This window comes from Amphibalanus amphitrite, unplaced genomic scaffold, assembly GCF_019059575.1.
Source record: "Amphibalanus amphitrite isolate SeventyFive unplaced genomic scaffold, NRLGWU_Aamphi_draft 000135F_arrow, whole genome shotgun sequence".
NCBI lineage: Eukaryota > Metazoa > Arthropoda > Thecostraca > Balanomorpha > Balanidae > Amphibalanus > Amphibalanus amphitrite.
In genome coordinates, this window is record NW_024881630.1 from 488,565 (window position 1) to 507,682 (window position 19,118).

The 19,118-nt window shown below is 53.4% G+C and overlaps 1 protein-coding gene across 3 annotated transcripts in view; it reads right to left on the reverse strand.

The window, feature by feature from the left end:
* LOC122382227 (syntaxin-1A-like) overlaps positions 1-19,118 on the reverse strand; it is a 47,260-nt gene that overhangs the window by 16,689 nt on the left and 11,453 nt on the right. Inside the window, exon 9 of one of the 3 annotated variants that reach the window (XM_043367285.1) lies at positions 16,110-17,192. The exons of 1 other annotated variant lie outside the window; for it this stretch is intronic. In XM_043367285.1, the coding sequence (XP_043223220.1) occupies positions 17,091-17,192 (102 nt within the window). In that variant the 3' untranslated portion in view covers positions 16,110-17,090. Of the gene's footprint in view, positions 1-16,109; positions 18,667-19,118 lie in introns of those variants that run through there. One more of the 3 variants, XM_043367287.1, reaches the window with a different exon arrangement.

The following is a 19,118-nucleotide window of genomic DNA, read 5'->3' on the forward strand; positions in this document are numbered from 1 at the left end:
ATGGCAAAATCGTCGACAAAAAGCGATCTCCCGATGGAAACCGGGAGGTCGTCGACGATGTCATTGATTGCCACCGCGAACAACGCCACGCTGAGCACCCCACCCTGGGGAACTCCGTTCTCCTGGGTAAAACTGCTCGAGAAATCACTGCCAACTCGGACTTTAAACCGACGACCCGATAAAAAATTCTTGATAAAGAGGCCCATCCGGCCGCGTATGCCGTACTTATATACTTTGGAAAGTATGCTGTGTCGTAAGACTGTATCATAGGCCGCCTCAATATCAAAGAACAGTGCTCCAAGGTGCTTCTTTTCAGTAAAACAGGTGCGTATCTCGGTGTCAAGGGCTAAAATGTGGTCAACAGGGCTGCGGTGCTTTCTAAAACCGCACTGGGCGTTTGTAAAAACACCGTGATGTTCCAGAAACCAGCTAAAACGCACATTGACCATCTTCTCCATCAGCTTTGAAAGCGATGATGTGAGAGAGATGGGCCGATAATGGAGAGGGTCATGTCCCGACTTGCCAGCCTTCAAGATAGGAATGATAATGGCTTCCCGCCAGGTCTCAGGGAAGGTGCCAGTCTCCCAAAGCGAATTGAAGGTTGCTAGCAGCGCCTCGAGGGCAACTGTGGGGAGATGACGGAGCATGTCGTTGTGGACTGCATCCGGACCTTCTGAGACGCTGCGCAACGAGCTGATGGCAGACGTGAGTTCAGCCATAGAGAAAGGCTCGTTGTACACCAAATTTTCAGCTGTGCTGAAGTCCACGGCGGCTGGTGCAGGTCGTGAGGACGGCTCTCCTCGGCAGCGCTGATAGAGTGCACGGCCTATCGTCTCTGCGACGTCTGAAGGGTGAGATATGTCCGTGTTGTTCACTCTTAAAACCGGAAGCGGAACAGAGCTGAACCGGCCTTCAATGCGCTTCATGCGTGCCCATATCTGGGTCGTAGGAGTAAAACGGTTTAAGGAATTCACGTACGTGCGCCATGAAACAGCCTTTGCCTCTTTTAAAACGCGTCGGGCAAAAGCCCGCGCTTTCTTAAAAGCGATGAGGTTCTCAGTAGTGCTACTCCGGTCAAACTTTCTAAAAGCGCGCTTCCTGGCACGAATCGCATCTCCGCATTCCTTGGTCCACCACGGGACCGGAGGACGACGAGGCTGACTCGACGTCTTGGGTATGCACCCGTTTGCGGAGTCAATGAGTAACCATGTAAAATCCTCTGTAGACATCACAGAGGGGTCGGCTCTGGATAAAACAGAGGCCTCTACAGCGGCCTGGAATTCGCCCCAGTCGGCTTTCCGAACATTCCACCTAGGTGGACGGTTGCCTGACACTGGGGACTCCTGGTGCTCCAGCCACACTGGGAAGTGGTCGCTCCCGAGTGGGTCGTCATGGACGGACCAGGTAAAAAGCTGAGCTAGCCGCGGACTGACTAAGCTCAGGTCCAGAGCCGATGTTTGACCGGAGGGTGTTGTAAAATGGGTGCGCTGTCCTGTATTTAAAATACACAGCGCCTCATCGCGGATAAAAGATTCTAAAAGTCGACCACGAGTGCCAGTCGTGTCGCATCCCCACGCCAGGCTATGGGCATTAAAATCGCCGACTACCAGGACCGGAGGTGGAAGCTCATCGACAAGTCGATGCAGCTCAACCACCGGGAGCGCTATACCTGGTGGTAGGTATAAAGAGCACACTGTCAGTTCCCGGTGGTTGAAATCAACTCTGGCGGCCACCGCCTGCAGGGGAGTCTGCAGCGGCACCTGGCGAGCAGGTACGCTGTGGTGAACCGCCAGAAGCACACCTCCATGGGCAATGGTAGGGGTGTCCAGGTCTCTTCTAAAAACAGAGTAGCCCTTGATGGCAAAGGTAACGTTTTGCGCTAGCTTGGTCTCCTGGAGACCTAAAACAAGGGGTGTGCGCCAACGGATAAGAGACTGTAGGTCCTGGTAGTTGGCCCGCAGGCCTCTACAGTTCCACTGTAGAATAAAAGGCGTGGTTAAAAAGGCGCAAAAAGGGCGCGTATAACATGAGGCAAAGGCGCACACAGATACCTGACTGACCACAAAAAAGGTAAAAAGCACCGAGAGAAATGCACCTGGTAAAAAAGCGCAATAGCGCGAAAAAGATAAAAGGATAAAAGAGGAAATGACTAGACTGAAAGACTAGACTAGGTCCTCTAACTCCGAGGAGGCGCTCCCCCCGTAACGGATACGGGGATGCCCCGAGCCCTCTCGGTGTAGCCTCCCTTCAGCAGAGGCAGATCGGGCGTGGCTCGAGCCCTGCTGAGGCTTTTTCGCCCGGGGGGCGTCACCCTCCGAGGGTGACCAGCTCGGGGGCGTCTGCCGCTTGGCGAGGCGCCCTGGAGCCGCGGAGGTCTGTTGCCGCCCCGACGGGGATGTCGAGGCGGCGGCCTGTGTCCTCGACACAGGCGTCTCTGGCAGCGGCGGTGGTGGCCGCCGCTGCGGAGGTGGAGGAGGCGGCGGGGGACCCATGATGGGCCGAGTCCCCGCCTCAGGTGTCTCCGGGGTGTCAGCGGCAACAGCCGCATTGGCACTCCCGGAGGCGGAGTCGGCAGACGAGGCTTCCTTAGCCTCGAGGGCCTTCTGGACGAGGCGAGCCCTCCTCGCCTCTCGTGCCCTCCTCTCCTCCTCTCCCCGCCGCAGCGCCTCCTGCACCGCCGTGGGCGGTCGGGGGCGGGGCGGGGTGGGTGGCGCCTTACCCTGCGCCGGGGGGCGCCGACCACCCTGTCGGCGCTGGACGACGGCCCAGCCGTCTCCATCACCGTTCGCGGCTGGAACGGGACTGGGTGGACCCCACACTGACTCTTGAGCAGCCTGCTCTGTGTTGCTCGGCGGCGCACGAGGCGCCGTGGTGTCCGCTGAGTCACCAGTGGCTACGACGGTGAGGCCGAATCGTTTGAGAAGCTGCACGAGCTGTGCTACACTCATTTGGGAGGCATCGGTAGAGTTTGTGACTCTCACCTTCTGGGCATACGAGGTCTTCGGGTGACTCTGGTTGTACACCTCCCGTGCCTCTTTGAAAGACAAATTTCTGGTAGCCTTGATGGTCATGATCTCTTTCTCCTTGGCGTATGCAGGGCAAGACCTATCATACGCGGAGTGCGGCGTCTGCCCCTCTCCGCAGTTGACGCATCGGGGGGTCTCCGAGTCACAGGTTTCGTCAGTGTGGTCCTGCGAAGCACACTTGGAGCACGTGGGTCTTCCTCGGCAGTTGTCCTTTGTGTGGCCGAAACGTTGGCAGCGGAAGCAGCGCATGGGCGCTGGGACGAAAGGCCGCACGCGAACCTTCACGTAGCCCACGCGAATCTCACTCGGCAAGTCAGTAGAGTCAAAAGTCAGAATGATGTTGTTGGTCGAGACCGTGCCTCTCTTCGTCATGATGCGGCGAGCCGCTGTCACGCCGAAATCGGCGAGCCCGTCCGCAATATCCTCGTCGCTCACTCCCCTCAGATCGAAGCAGTTAATGACCCCTCGTGAGGAGTTCTTAGAGCGGTGGGGCTCCACTGTAAGCGGGATGGAGACGAGCCTCCGGCCGGATGCCCGTCCCTCGGAGAACACGAAGCGAGTAGCGTCCAACGCTTTCGCCGCCTCCTCGCTTTTCCTGAACTCGACCTCCAGCGCGCCATCACGCATCCGGTCACAACGAACGATTGAACCAAACCGGTCGCAGCCATCCTTCCGCTGGAAGGGCGACAGAGAGCTCAGCTCCCTGTCTGCGCTCCGGAAGATAAGGATCTTAGGAGATCGTGGACCTTTGTCGAGCACCGTTCGCCTGTCGGCCGAGGCCAACGGGCGAGGATCGGCCGAGGCCGAGGGATTGGACTGGGGGGAAGGGGGATCGGTCAAGTTATCCATGTGAAAGAGTTGGTCTCCGCCAGCTCGGCCGCCGACGCTCCGCAACGGCGCCGCTACAAGGCCTGGGACGGCCGAGCTGACTGTACGGGACTTGGCGGCACCTTCCGAGGGGGAGAGAGAGGCTCACCACCCCCCACGGTCGGATACCGCCTCCTCCCTTGACGCCTCGCCGAGTCACCGCCAGGGGCAGCGACAGATCAGCCCCACCGGCGGAGGACGAGCACAAGTGCCCGAACCCCGCCGGCGACACCTCTCCAACACCACCCCCGGCGGCATCACGACTGGGAATGGCTCCTCAAGTGCGGCGCCCCACTGAGTGTCCCGCCCTTACAGAACTCAGGGCCAAAGAGGCGTGTTGCCCAGCCACCGCGACTGGCTCCGCACGGTGGGGGGCTCAACCTCCAGGATCCCGTTGTCCTGGGGTACGGGTCGGCTCGCCTAGCCTAGTAAAACCGGCTGGTACCCGAGGGGACGCCACTCCCCTTACACTAGCCCAACTCGGCTGTGTTCCTGCGGGTGCAAAAACAACGAAAAAGGGGAGAAAAGGAATCAGAAAGCTGTGATCGAACGAAACGCGGACATCCGGTGAGAAGCAAAGCAAAAGCAAACAAAGACCGCTCAAGAGAAACAAAACCACGTGTCACCGTTAGCCGTTAAAAAATATGAAACTTAATGCCGCAAATGCACTTTCGAAATCAATGTTTATTTTGGTACAGGCTTGATCCACTTCGCTCCTTGATCGAAATGAAAAACACCGTTCCAAAAGTCGCACATTGCGGCTAACGAGAGAAAATAAACTAAGAAATAAGTTGAAACATAAAGATAAACCCTTCTTGAATGTCACTTTGACACTTGTTAATCAGTGAATGCATCGTCCTTGGCTTTGCATATTTACTTTCACTGTTTCAGAATGAGCTATAATAATGACCCCGTTTCAATCAGTTTCTCATCCAAAAAGCCCCTTTTCCTTAATTTTCTAAGCACAAAAATATGACAACAATTTCGTTGCTAGGCAACAAACGCACAGAACCCCCCGGTCGCGACATCCTCCCCCACCAGTGTTCACAAGGGGGAACACGAAACATGTCACTCGCGATACAGGCCACACGTTCCTGACACCCCTCGGTGTCTTTCACTCTGCACTTAACGACCACACCGTGTCAGCTCTGAGCACTAACGGCCCATGCCGATTCTGTCACGGCTCGCGTTGACCATACGCAGGTCACAAATGTGGGTGCTAGCCACGCGGATCATTATCAATGTCTTCGAACACAGAACGTACCCCCTCCATCAAGATCAACATTACTTTCACGGTTCGTCTCACATGAGCATCACATATTGGGCCAGTTGGCCGTGCACCCCGTCGCACGGATTCTCCGATGATTCCGATTTAGAGGCTTAGTTGAGACTCTCCAAGAGACACAACTTCGTTGTCGGGCGAACATACGTCCCACTCTTTGTCTTCACTTCCGCTGATCTGACTCCTCCGTCAGAGCCTGGGTAGACTCTTGTGATGCGTCCCAATTCCCAGTATCCTCTAGGACTCTGACTGTTGACGACCAAAACTACGTCGTCTATCTGCAGATTCTTCTTCTCTGTCTTCCATTTCTGTCTGTTTATCAGCGTAGGAAGGTACTCCTTGAGCCACCTTTTTCACAGATGCTCAGCGAGGATCTGTACTTGTTGCCATCTCCTCCGTCCAACAACATCAGCATCAGCATCATTGAATACCCCTGGCGGTAGTCCTTCTCTTCCATCAGATGAGCCCAACAAGAAGTGGTTGGGCGTAAGAGGTTCGGGGTCTTGAGGATCACTGCTAATGTAGGTCAGAGGACGGCCGTTGATCATGAATTCGACCTCCGCTAGGGTCGTCTGAAGAACGTCCTCCGAGACGCATTTGTTTCCTAGAACCACTTTGAGGGAGCGCTTCACCGAGGCGATCAGACGCTCCCATGCACCGCCCATATGCGGGGCGGCTGGCGGGATGAACACCCACTGGATGTTTCTCTGACTCAAAGCATCGGATATCTGTGCCTGATTCCAATGTTCGATGGCTTCTCGCAGTTCTCTTTCGCCTCCGACTAGATTAGTGCCATTGTCCGAGTAGATAGTTCGAGGTCTACCTCTTCGTGCGATAAAGCGGCGCAGTGCCATGATGAAGCTACTGGTGTCCATCAAAGCAGCTAGCTCCAAATGGATGGCCCGAGTGGCGAGACATGTGATCAGCAGCACATATCTCTTTTCTGTCTTTCGAAACTTCTTCACCGTCAGAGGTCCGAAAAAGTCGAGTCCGACTGTGCTGAACGGACGTCTCATGTCTAGACGGGCCTCTGGCAAGTCTGCCATCCTGGGTGGCTGAGGCGAGGCGCGGCGGTTACGGCAGAATGCACACTTCCACAGGTGCTTCTTCACAGCTGACCGCATCCGTTGCACCCAGTACTTCGATCTCAGCTCACAAAGTGTTCTTTCCAATCCCCAATGCATGACTCGCTGATGTGCATCGACAATGACCAGTCTGGTGATCTCACTCTTGGCGTCAAGAATGACGGGGTGTTTCGTGTACTCGTCTAACGAAGTCTTGCTCAGGCGCCCACCAACTCTCATGAGGCCGTGTTGATCTCGGAATGGAGACAGGTGGTCGAGACTAGCTTGTTTCATGCAGGTTTCTTGATCGTCCTTTATTATGCTGATTTCAGCCGCATCAATTTCTGCGCTGCGTAGTGGACCATCAATGACTTCTGTGCCAGCAACCTTGCTCTTCACGTTGCTGATGAATCGCCTTATCCATGCGACAATGCGTCTGTAACGAGTCCATGAAGAGAACCGCGCCGGGTCTATGAGCTGGGACAGTAGAGAAGTGATCTCTTCTTTTGGTGAACTAGCATGACTTGTCGCACAGATGGCTGCTGACCTCTTGACTTCTACACAGTCTGGACTGATGTCTCCTACGTCTTCTTGTGGTGGCCAGTGCTCTTCTTTGCTTTCTAGAAACGCTGGGCCTAGCCACCACTCTTGCTGGTTTTTCAACTCTGACAGAGACTTTCCTCTTGAGCAGAGATCTGCCGGATTTTCTGAGCCTGGCACGAAGCGCCACTGATCTGGGCTTGTCGTGTCGTGAATCTCAGATACACGATTCGCCACAAATGTGTGGTATCGCCGACTTTCGTTCTTCAAAAACTGCAGCACCACTTGACTGTCTGTCCAGAAGACGATTCGCTTGAAGTTGTAGTTCATTTCCCTTTTGATAAGACTGGCTACTCTTGTTGACATGACGGCACCTTGCAGCTCAAGTCGGACTATCGACAGCTGTCGCAGAGGTGCGAGCCTAGTGCGAGCCATCACAAAGCGACTGTGATAGTAGCCGCTGGACAATACTCTGATGTATGCTACGGTACCGAACGCTAATTCGGAGGCGTCGCTGAACATGTGCAGCTCGTACTGAGCGTCAACTTCTTGTTCCGGCGCGCCATACCACCGTGGAACACATGCGTCCTCAACATGCTGAAGCTCTTCTTGCCAGCGTCTCCAGATATGTAGGGTTTCTCCTGTGATTCCTTCATCCCAGCCTAGCTTTCTTTCCCAGAGACTCTGGATCAGTTTCTTCGCCACTAGTGTGTAGGGCGCCACGATCCCTAAAGGATCAAACATAGACGCGACTTGCTTCAGGATTCCTCTCTTCGTCGGCGGCACCGCGACTACGCTACACTTGACGGCCAGGTAGTCGTCCTGCGGGGTCCATTTGCATCCTAAAACGCTGCAGTACGACTTGCCCGACGAGTCTATCTTCAAGACAGCTCTTTCATCAACCGGGACTTCAGCCAGCACCCTCTCCTCATTGCTCATCCACTTCGTGAGGCAAAACCCTCCTTTGGCGAGGATGCTGGAGACTTCTCTTTTCATATTGAGTGCAGCTTCACTGGAACATTCTGACTTGACGAAGACATCCATGTAAAAGCTGGTCTGAACCGCTTTCTTGGCTGCTGTGGACTCTTCTGTGCCAGTGCAGCCGTCTTCTGCCGCTCTCTGTAGTACAAAATTTGCGATCGCTGGGCTGCACTTCGCGCCAAATATTGCTACTTGCATTTGGTACATATCAGGCTGTCGTGTGGTGTCAAGGTTTCGCCACCAGAAACTTAATGCTGGCTGGTCTTCCTGGCGAATCCTGATCTGGTGGAACATCTTCTTGATGTCTGCTACCATGGCAGTCTGTTCCTCTCTGAAGCGGAGCAAAATTCCAACCAGATTCTGCAGCATGTCCGGTCCCTTCATCAGCTCACTGTTCAGGGACACTCCCAGGTGTGTCGCTGCAGCATCAAAGACTACCCTCAGCTTGGGTTTATTGGGGTTTACTACCGCGTGATGTGGTAGAAGCCAGCGCTTTTTCAAACGCTGATCGGCTTCTTCTTGAGACAGCTTGCGTGCGTGCCCCGCTTCAACATAAGCTTGGAGCTCGGCTTCATACGCCTTAGCCTTTTCCGGGTTACGTAACAAGCCTTTCTCAAGGCTCTGAAGTCTTCTCATGGCTGATGCTCTGTTGTCAGGCATTCTCTGATCTTTGCCTTTCCAAAGAAGTCCTGCTTCGTATCGGTCTCCGCATTTCTTCACTGATGTATCTAGGAGACGCAATGCCCGCAGGTCTTCTGCTGAAGCTTCCCCTTTGAGCTCAACTTTCGTGCCAAATGAATCAGTCTTCCACCACTCTTCGACACACTCTCCGAGATGCCTGTCTTCTGTGTCCGCACGGTGGATGAACATCACCTCTCTGGTTTGAGGTGGGACGAAACCAGCGATCGTGCCGGTCAACGTCCAGCCAAATGCCGTGCGCACCGCCACCGGTTCTCCTGCTCGTCCAACTTTGGCTTCGCGTTGAAGAACGGCTTCAAGGACATTAGCGCCTAGAAGCACCTCCACTGTTCCCTGTGAGCAGTCAGGTATGTTTATGCCTTGTAGATGCTTCCAGTCATCTTTCAATCGTTTAGGAATGTGCTGTGCTCGGACGTTTACTCGCGGCACAGAGAACGCTTCAGGAACAAGGATCTTGCGGTCAACATCTTGACCTTCGCACAAAGGACTCAGAGTCAGCTGGACCCTTTCAGACCTCTTGGTACTTCCTCGTCCTTCAACATTTTCGATGCATAGCGACTGCGCTTCGCCTGAAATCTTCACATCTCTGATGATTGCTTCCGAGCATAAGCTGGTCTGAGATCCTGGATCTAGCAGGGCCAGCGTGTCTCTAAATCTTCCATCTTGGCCGTGCACTCGAACGGGAACTATCTGGAGAAGCGTCATTCCCTCTGCTGGTCGGTTTCCCGTTACTGCGGCTATGACTCTCTGGTCACCACCGTGAGGCCTTACACGGTGACTGCCGTGCAGCATCTTGTGGTGTTTCATCCTGCACCCGTCTATTCCACACTTCTTAGAAAAGACACAATTTCTGCTCATGTGGCCTTTCTTTAAGCAGATGAAGCACATTCCTGAGCTGAACACTAGCTCAGCTCGGCCATTGGCGTCTCGCGCTCTGAATGCTTCGCAGTCCTTCAAATGATGCTTCCCGCTGCAACACACACAAGTGTCAGAATCGAGTGAGGCTGTAGTGTTTGTAGCCAGTGTCGCCAGTGTCTTTTCTTTTGTCTTTTGATGTTGTGCTCCAGTTGCTGGTCTGGACTGCCAGGCGCGTTTTTTGACTTGATCAGTGTCTTGAATTGTCACGGCAGTGAGCTTCTGAGAGATCCTCACTTGTTTTGTGAGCCACTGGTCGAAGTTGATCAATGTAGCTCGGGCCGGCTCCATTTCAACGACGTGTGCGCTCCAAACGCGCTTCATTTCTTGCGGCAACTTCTCCACTATTCTACGCAGGTTTTCTGTGCTTTGAAGGTCTCCTTCGTACTTCAGGTTCTGAAGAACTGTTACGGCAGAGTGAACAGCTGAGTGAAACCGTTCCAATCCTTGCAGATCTAGATCTGCTGGCGACGGGCATGCAAAGATAGCCTTCATTTTCGCCTGCACAATGTCCTCTTGTCTGCCAAAGCGGTTTTCTAGCGCGTGCAGCGCTTCTTCATAGAGAGTCCCTTCGTAGAGCATCCCACTGATCAGCTGCTGCGCTGGACCCGTTACTGCGTTTTGTAGATGCGCCATTTTTTCAGTGGAGTTTAAGCTTGCTTGATCGTGCACCAATGTTCGGAAGAGCGCGAACCATCTTGGCCACTCTCCCGGACTACCACTGAAGTTTGGCAGCGTGATTCTTGGGAGACTTCTTGCGAACAGAGATTCAGATTGCGTTGGCACAGGACGGGCGCTGGACGGCAGAATAGGCACATGCACTTCAGGGCTGTCATCTTCAGACTCCTTTTCAGCTGGGGAATCGCCTTCGGTTTGAGCTCCTTGCTCTTCAACTGCGGATGCCTCACCATCAAAAATCCTTTCTGCGGTCCCAGCTGAGCTCACTCTCAGCAGCTGCGGTAAGGCGCGCTTCTAGCCTGGCTAACTCTTCGGCATCTTTAGCGGCTTGAAGCTCATTTTTTCTTCGCAACTCTTGTTCTTCCCTTTCTCTCAGGTGTCGCCGCTCCAGAAGCTTACGTTCCTTTTCTTTCACTTGAAAAGCAATGTCAGCGCTTCGAGCAGCTAACGAGCTGCTGGACTGGTGAGACTGAATTGAGCCCGACACTATAGATGGTGTTTCACCTTGTCTGGATTTCAAATATTCTCGTATGCATTGATATGCTTCGTCGTGTTGCTGCTCTGCAACCTTCATGTAATCGACCGCTTCTTGAACAAGTGCTTCATCTTCTGCTATTGCTTCTTTGAGCTCTTCGTTCACTTCTTCTAAAGACTCAAGTGCAGCGTCCAGCTCCTTAAGCATGTCGACCAGCTGCGTCCTAGAGCCTCTATTTTCAATCATTACTAGGGCTCGTCTTCTTACTCTGGTGAGATTTGACAGCATCCTCCCACGCTTCCTTTTGAAATCAGATGCTGACATGATTGGTGCAAATAAATCAGTGTATCTTAATCAAAGTTGATAACTTGAATTCAGACGCTACATTGGTTTGCATCATGCTACTTTATATCTGAGCAGCTTCTCTTAAACTTATGCTGTGCAGTTCATCTTAGAGTTTTGCAAACATTTTTGGAACTGTCACCGTTAGCCGTTAAAAAATATGAAACTTAATGCCGCAAATGCACTTTCGAAATCAATGTTTATTTTGGTACAGGCTTGATCCACTTCGCTCCTTGATCGAAATGAAAAACACCGTTCCAAAAGTCGCACATTGCGGCTAACGAGAGAAAATAAACTAAGAAATAAGTTGAAACATAAAGATAAACCCTTCTTGAATGTCACTTTGACACTTGTTAATCAGTGAATGCATCGTCCTTGGCTTTGCATATTTACTTTCACTGTTTCAGAATGAGCTATAATAATGACCCCGTTTCAATCAGTTTCTCATCCAAAAAGCCCCTTTTCCTTAATTTTCTAAGCACAAAAATATGACAACAATTTCGTTGCTAGGCAACAAACGCACAGAACCCCCCGGTCGCGACACCACGGAAACCGAGAAAAGTCGGGCCGTACCATCTGTCCATCCAGCGATCAAAGCAAGTCGTAGGCAAGCATGGGTCAAGCTGGGGCCGAGGGGGCGCTACTCCCCTTGCTGGCCGAGGCCAGGGCCGCCGCGGGGTAAGGGCCCAAGAAACCCAGTCCGACAGCAACCCGAGCCACTGCCAACCCCCTGCGGGGCCAATCCTGCAGACAATCCATCCAGTAAGCAAGGCAAGTCCAAGTCAAACGCGCGTCAAGCTGGGGCCGAGGGGGCGCTACTCCCCTTACTGGCCGAAGTCACAGCCGCCGCAAAGCCGGGGCTAGGTTACCCCGGCTAAGCAGCAGCTCTGACCACGGTCAGCCCCCTGCGGGGACTAATGGGTATTGGATATTGACTGGATAGAACCATGCACAGTCGACAAGGTTAGTGGTATACGGCATCAAAGGTATGTGGGGGACAGTCAAAATGAATGTCATAAAACATCAACCTCAGTCACTTTGGAACACCAAAAGTCATCGTTCATCGGACAGAGTGTAATTTATCAAGTCTGTGTTGTGTAAAATTTGGCCAAATTCGATGAGCGCAAACATGCGACGTTTCGTGTCAGCTCCGCATTCAGTCAGTGGCCCGGCAGACACATTGTTACCCGCCGTTCGGTGCACGACAAGGCCAGCATATGAAGGCACGTCGCGATAGACAGTGCGTCTGAACAGTTTTCCATTTCTACCCAAATGCTGGAGAGGAAAATGTCGCTACTTTTGTAATATTTTGGTGGGTGAGAAAATTTCTAAAATAAATTAATTGTACCAATTATTGTAGAGTTGCATGAGACGAACGCCCCATCCACTCCACCTGTTTTGCTTCAGGTATTGGTAAGAATCTACAGCATGTCTGTTTGAAGTAGTAAACAGGTTTTATTTCAGGCCATAGATGCACAATGTTACGAGACATTCGTATTAATGTTTTACCATAGATTCAAGTAATCTACGGTTTTACACATGCGTACTGCAGCTCACACTAAATCAAACGTAAGTCAGATGATTTACCAGGTTAGTAAGTGTCAGGGATTGAAAATCCCCCAGCATCTGTCCGACCCCGTGTCTGTCGATTTTAGCAATCCCAAGATTTATAGATATCGGATAAAATCTGGCCATCTGAATTCAGGATAGCGATGCTTGAGGCCGGGACACGGCGATAGGTCATTTAGGATGGCGTCTGTCAGCATATATCAACACTTTTCTCGCCTTACGTCGCATTTTGAAGACGTGATTAAGATTGCCTTACCAATACACGCAATTGCTGCAGCTGTTTGGCTGTTGTGACTCTGTTATCAAAGCTTGGACCTGTTCATTTGCGTTATAGGTATTGTTCATTTTTTTTTTTACAGAGAAAAGGTGAATAAAATAAACTATGAACGAAGCACATAAATAACAAAAATGCAACTCCCCATAACAATATCAAAAGCAGCAACATTGTAACAGATAGTTGCATGTTGCTGTTATTGTCCTCATGTATCATGCCACATGCCGTCATCGATTTCGGCGATAGCTGCGCAATGTGTTTCGTGATTAGCCTACCATGAAACAAATTCGCAGACTTTGCTGAAATGTTCATGATAAATCATGATGCAGAGCCAGTTGACTTGTTTTGCTTTTCATGCGAGTTGCCCGGAAAACAAAGGATAAGACAACAGTTATAAATGCTCGCATTCGTCTGACAAAAAGAAACACAACGATGACCGCAACATTCATTATAACAGACGGATGTCAACACAGCTCTATACATCTGACGATATTTTCTGAAAGAACCCCTTCCTGACGTGAATTAATGACTTCTACAGTTTGACTTTCTACTTCTACGATTTGGAATTACAGAAACGTCTTCAGATTTTCGTATAATTTGACAGCGCCTCACAATCAAACTTCTTGGATAATGACCGCCGGAAATGTATAGTGAATGACAGCGTTCGCCGAAAAAGAACCGCTGTTTCCTAACCACAGACGTGTCATCCAAAGCTTCAACTTACACAGCAGGCCAAACAGACTCATCTGCTGTACGGCGCGCCCTGTCCGTTATGTTTCAATATAGCCGGACAGAACCGGCGCGGCGGCAGACGCCGTGCCGGTCAGCGCCGACCCCCCCCCCCCCCCCCCCCACAGGCAATATTTCAATCTGACTGGCCGAGCCACCCGGATCGGGTCTAAGCGTGTAGCAGCGACAGCTCTCCGCCTGGAGCCGCAGCACCGGCCGCCGGAGGAGATATATGACAGATCTGCGCCGGCGGCCGACGGGCCCGGCCGGTCAGCTGCCGGGCGCCGGCTGCTGAGTCAGTCACCGTCCAGCCGGCGCTGAACGCCTCCAGACAACGGCTTCGTCATGTTCAGCATCGGCGGGTCCAAGCTACATGTCTCTGTCACGGGCGCTAGGATAACAAATGAACCGAGTTAAAAATAAAAATAAAATGGATGAACTAACCAGTCGTCTGCCGTGGTGTGAATTTTGTGTATGATCCTAAACGCAGGCAAGACACACTTTTTTAATTGAAAAATATAATAAATATATGTTTTTATTTAAAAAAAAAAAACTACAGAAGCAATAGACGTCGAGGCCATGCACACGTTGCCCAAAATCTTGCACAATGCACACTAACAAGCCCACGGTTGTCATTTCCTGGAAGAAAAAGGCGCAAGAAAAAAATGTGTCTTTCCACTCAGGTTATCCGTTAGGTTCTGGTATTCAGGTTATCACTCTGAAGACTTAATTCGCTCTTTATAGCTCCCCATTGACGGGTTAGCTCTTCGCTGTACCTACTAGATACCACGGTTTCGAATCGAGCAGAAAACGAAGCGAGGAAAGCGCTAAGGTGAGGGTACCAAAAAGAGGGTAAACTGTCTCCGCTCGTGCATAATTTAAGCAGAGGAGCTACGTTATTTTGTTCCTATGGGCAAATGGCACTTGCCACTTACAGAACGTGAACAGTGAACACCTGACCGCGGCGCACCGCTCAGCTTACTTCGCTCTGCAGCCGCTAGATGACACGAATGTCAAACGCCTGGTGGGTATGCTGTTCCGCACGACAGGGCGCCCGACTCGGCGCGGCGGCCGGTGAGCAGATTCACTTCGCTCCATAGCCGCTAGATGGCAGTAGTGTCAAACGCCTGATAGTTATGCTGTCCCGCCGGACAGGGTGCCCGACTCCGCGGCCGGTAGGCGGGCTAACCGAATTACCACGCCCTTTCTCATCGCTCTAAGAAATGGATGAGCATAAGTGATATATCTCACAACGCCCTTTTGAAGCCAAAGAAGGATTTCCTTTTCACCTCTACAGAGGGATTCTCACCTCCGGCTGAATTCGATAGACGGGCCGGGAGATGGCCTCGGGCCAGTCCGTCATGACTCAGTCCCGGCCACCGTCGGGGAGGGGAGGGGGTAGTGACGGGGAGGGGTGTCGTCTCCAGAGAGGCGACGTCAGCGTGCCGTCGTGTCCACTCTCAATAGGGCAGCACGGCCGACGATCAATAGGCGGGCGGCATTTTTGGCAGGCGCCGCGTGACAGGCCGCCGGCGAGAGGGCCAGGAGCCGGCGCCCTGCCTCCCCTCCTGTACCAGCGCGGTGCTCCTACCACCCGACGTCAGCCGGCCGGCGGTGTTGGTAGTGCCGTCACGAACACGGCGAATGGCTCAAAATGGACCGAACCAGTTACCGACTATCCTCTCCGGTGTCATCCAGTCTAAATTATGTAGACCTACCCCCATCCTATTTAGTGCCGCTTACACGAGAACAAGCGCCAGCTACTTACATAAGCGCCTGCTACAATGGCTGAATTTTTAGGTGAAGATAATTTCCAACGACTCACGGCGAATACACCTGTCAATGTACACGTTTCACATGACGACTTCGTGTTGTGCTGGACCACCCACATGCATGATGCAAAGTGCATGATGTTAAGTGCATGATGTAAAGTGCATGATGCAGTGTGCAACACAAGCTAAGGACTGAACGTCTGAGGAAATATTTATAGTTTGACCGTACAAGGCAGCGTATCGGTGTTTAGACTACAGTCCACTCAGTCGCCATTACCGTTCAATGTCTCAGACCATTCGCTGACAGCGGAGCCGGTGTTAAAGCACCGGAACGTCCGACCTGCTACAACTGCTCCGCCATTTCGGGGCGCACCGCCTTGCAATACACAATATTCATTACACAGACGTACCTAGACGCGACGTATGAGTCAAGGATGCACCGCCAGACGGCCTGTACCCATCAGCGTTTATGCCCCTCACCATTGCCGATGTCACCTCAATAAAGTCTGCTCTGTAAGCTAACTCACTACGACGCCCCGCCCATACTCCCGACTCCATCTGGGTCGATCCAAGCCCCAGACACCACCACCCGGTCCAGCTCCTTCTGAGATCTCGCCAGTCACCTCGCATTTCCCCGTCGGCGTATCTACCCACACAATTGTCGGTCCTCAGAATTATGCTCGCGCACCCCTGGAGGCCCCAGCCGTGCCTCTATAGCCAGCCCCACTCGCCCCTTTACCCTACACAGTCCCTCAAAGACAATAGTTTGTTTCAAACCCTAAATGTGAGAGTGTAGTCTTCCGTCTTCCGAGATGTGCAGTGCTGATCCTATTGTGAAGACGTGCAACCTTATTTGTGATAAATAAGCATTTTCTATCAACAAAACAAAACAAGGGTTGGTGTTGGTATACTAGTTGACATTGTATATTACCGATGGTGCGGTCATCAATGCTACAATGATATAATCAACACAACCAACAAAACAATATACGAAATAAATATAATCATGTAAGAGGTACCATCGGAATCAGAACTCCGTCGCAATAGAAGATACAGGTTCCACACATCATAGTAATCGCACGATCCTCCTCTGTACGTCACGTAATTCTAGAACAGTACCGAGGTTCAACAACGCACCGGCCCACAGACGCGCCATATGTATACTGCTGGCTGACCTATTTAATTCACCTTCCCGGACAGGACGCTCCAGAAATACTTGAACGGTTAAGGCATGGTGTCTCCCCGGGTCTGTCGGTCGGCCGGTTGGTTCGGACTCGGGACCGGGTCAGTTGGTCAGCGGTCCGCCCGTCTGGCCATCTGGGGCGCGCCCCGGACCCCCACCCGTCCCCGGGGCTGCAGCCAGACTGTACCGGCCCCGGCGCGGTCCGTCCAGACACCAGTGGGCGACACAGCCCCGCCCGCCGCCCGGTCGCCGAGCCCGGCACCACCGGAACTCCCCGCCGCCCCACACTCATGAATAAACCCGGGGTGAAAATAGCCCTCCCAGAGATATGAGCGACGCTTTCAGAATCAATGCTATCTGCGCCGCTCCGTTCATTCCCGGCGGGTAATTCGTATGCGAGGCAGTAACGTTAAACCACCTAACCGCGACCAACAAACAAGGTCGCCATCGGCAGACGGCAGCAAAACATGCTGCCACTCCTCAGAGGTCGCTCGAGGGTGTGAAAACAGACGGGGAGGCGGGGGCGGGGGCGGGGCGGGGGCTCTATCGGCGACCGAGGGCGGCCGTCCCGGCGCGGGACGCGTCCGGCTGCGAGCGCCGGACGTCCGATAAAGCACCCAATCTGTGACGGGAGCGATCTCCGCCGCCGGTGGCTGAGAGGCGACGACCGAGAGAGACGCGGCGACCGTTCCGCTCAGCCGGATGAGAAGTCGATGTCGGTGAAGATAAAGAAGAGGACTGCGAGCACGCCGGCGACGAGGACAGAGGCCAGGCAGCAGTAGCACCACTTGTTGTTCTGGGGAGGATGGGAGTGGGATGTGTAAGGAATTGGAGAAGGGTGAGGAACGGAAGATGGGTGAGGAAGGAGAAACCGGGATGGAGAGAACGGGGAAATGGGATGGATGAGAGAGGGGACAAGACGGATGAGGAACAATAGCCGGGGTACTAGGACATGGTACAGGCTACAGGTCTGGCAGTGCAAGTCAAAAGAAGACTAGCTGCAACTTGGTCGTGCAGACGATATGGTAACAAGACAGCAGTGCTCGACGAGCGATGCCGATCAAGCTCGTGCCTAAGTGCTATGATTTTACTTTGGAACTGTCTGACTTCCCTAAAGGAACTCAAACCCGCTGACGAGGCATTGTGTAGTTCGGTGGACAGCTTCATGTTCCAGTTGGGGTCAGTCTGGGCTGGTATCCGCCAAGTTTGGCCACTGGCGTCTCCCGGTCCAGGGATGGTGGCTGTCGGCTCCGTTCTGCCGTCCATGTGCGACACACGGCAGCTGGCCGTGCCGCCAGTCGCAATATGCTCCAGAATAAATAGCGCGGCGCCGGCAGCGGCAGGCAATACCGGCGGCCGTGTTGTATTCAGGGCGACAGCGCCGGGGGCGGCCGGTGCCGTGGGCAGGTCCGGCGGCGAGCGGCGCCCGGCCGCGCCCCCTCCGCTCCGCAGTCCGTCGACGAGCATCGATCGGCCGCGTGAGCTCCGGGAGCGGCGCCGACCCTCCCACACGCGGCGGCCCCCGCCCCCCGCCCCCTCCCCGGCGGTGACCGGCAGACGGAGCCGGCGCCGCACACCGGAACACGGCACTTGTCGCCTCCCACGTCCGCCGGCGCCCAGTGAACTCGCTCCATTACCGGGTGGAAGCCGCGCGCCCCGCCGCACCGGCACCTTCCGCGACGCCGCGTGCACCCAACGCCCCGACAGAATGCATATAGGCCGGTGCTGGCCGGCCGGCTGGGCGGGCGGGCGGCCGTCGACCGGGGAAGCCAGCAGGGCCACCCCGGAAGGCCTCGCGGTCGGCCGAGCGGCGCGCTACAGCCGCCGCCGGCCGGTACCACCACCGCCACTAGCTAGGTAAGCAATACACGTCGCCCCGCGGCCCACGACCTAAACATGGATGCGAATATACAGATGAAATTACAAGGAGCGTCTACTGCATCAAATCACCCCCAGAGTATCACAATACATAGATCATAGTGCAGTCACCTGTCTTTGGACGCAGTAATTTCAACGACGCGCGCCGGCCGAACGGCGGTGCGTGCGCCCGCGGCCAGCGTCGCTCGCGCCCCAGCGTCTCAGTCTGGTCCGGCGGCCCTGGTCCGGCGGACGGCCGACCGGCGGCGCCCGCTTCACTGTCCACTCACACTGCCGAGCCCGTGGCGGATGTGGCGGCGGCGGCGGTGCTGGCTCTACGCAAACTGAATTATCAACACTATGGCGATTATCAGCAGCACAATTAGCAAGCAAATGATGATCGCTATCTTTTTCTGAAACAGAAGAAGAAAAACAAATAAATCATAGTGCGACATGCGGCACGATGCTAAAACTCGGGGACTGTAATTCTGGCGATTCGACGAACTCAAAAGTAAGCACTAGCGGTAGACTACGAAAGCAATCAGGTGACATGGTGACTATCAGTTTTAAAACGGCAGCTGTTTTACTATGACTTTTGAGCAGTCGAGCATCATTCCTTATTCGTATCGTGCACCATCGTATCCATGGCAGGTGACAAAAAAAGAATAATGTGAGCAAATCGTGATATGAACATTGTCGCTGATATAGGCTGCAAGATCAGCCGTGTTTACATAGGGTTTGTTGAGAGTCCCTGGCTTCGCCTATTATGGCGCTTTACTACAACCAAAATGATTTCATTCAACGCTACAAAGAGCATTGTATCGCAATTAAGGCAGAATACATAAGCTAGAGACTCGTCAAAAAC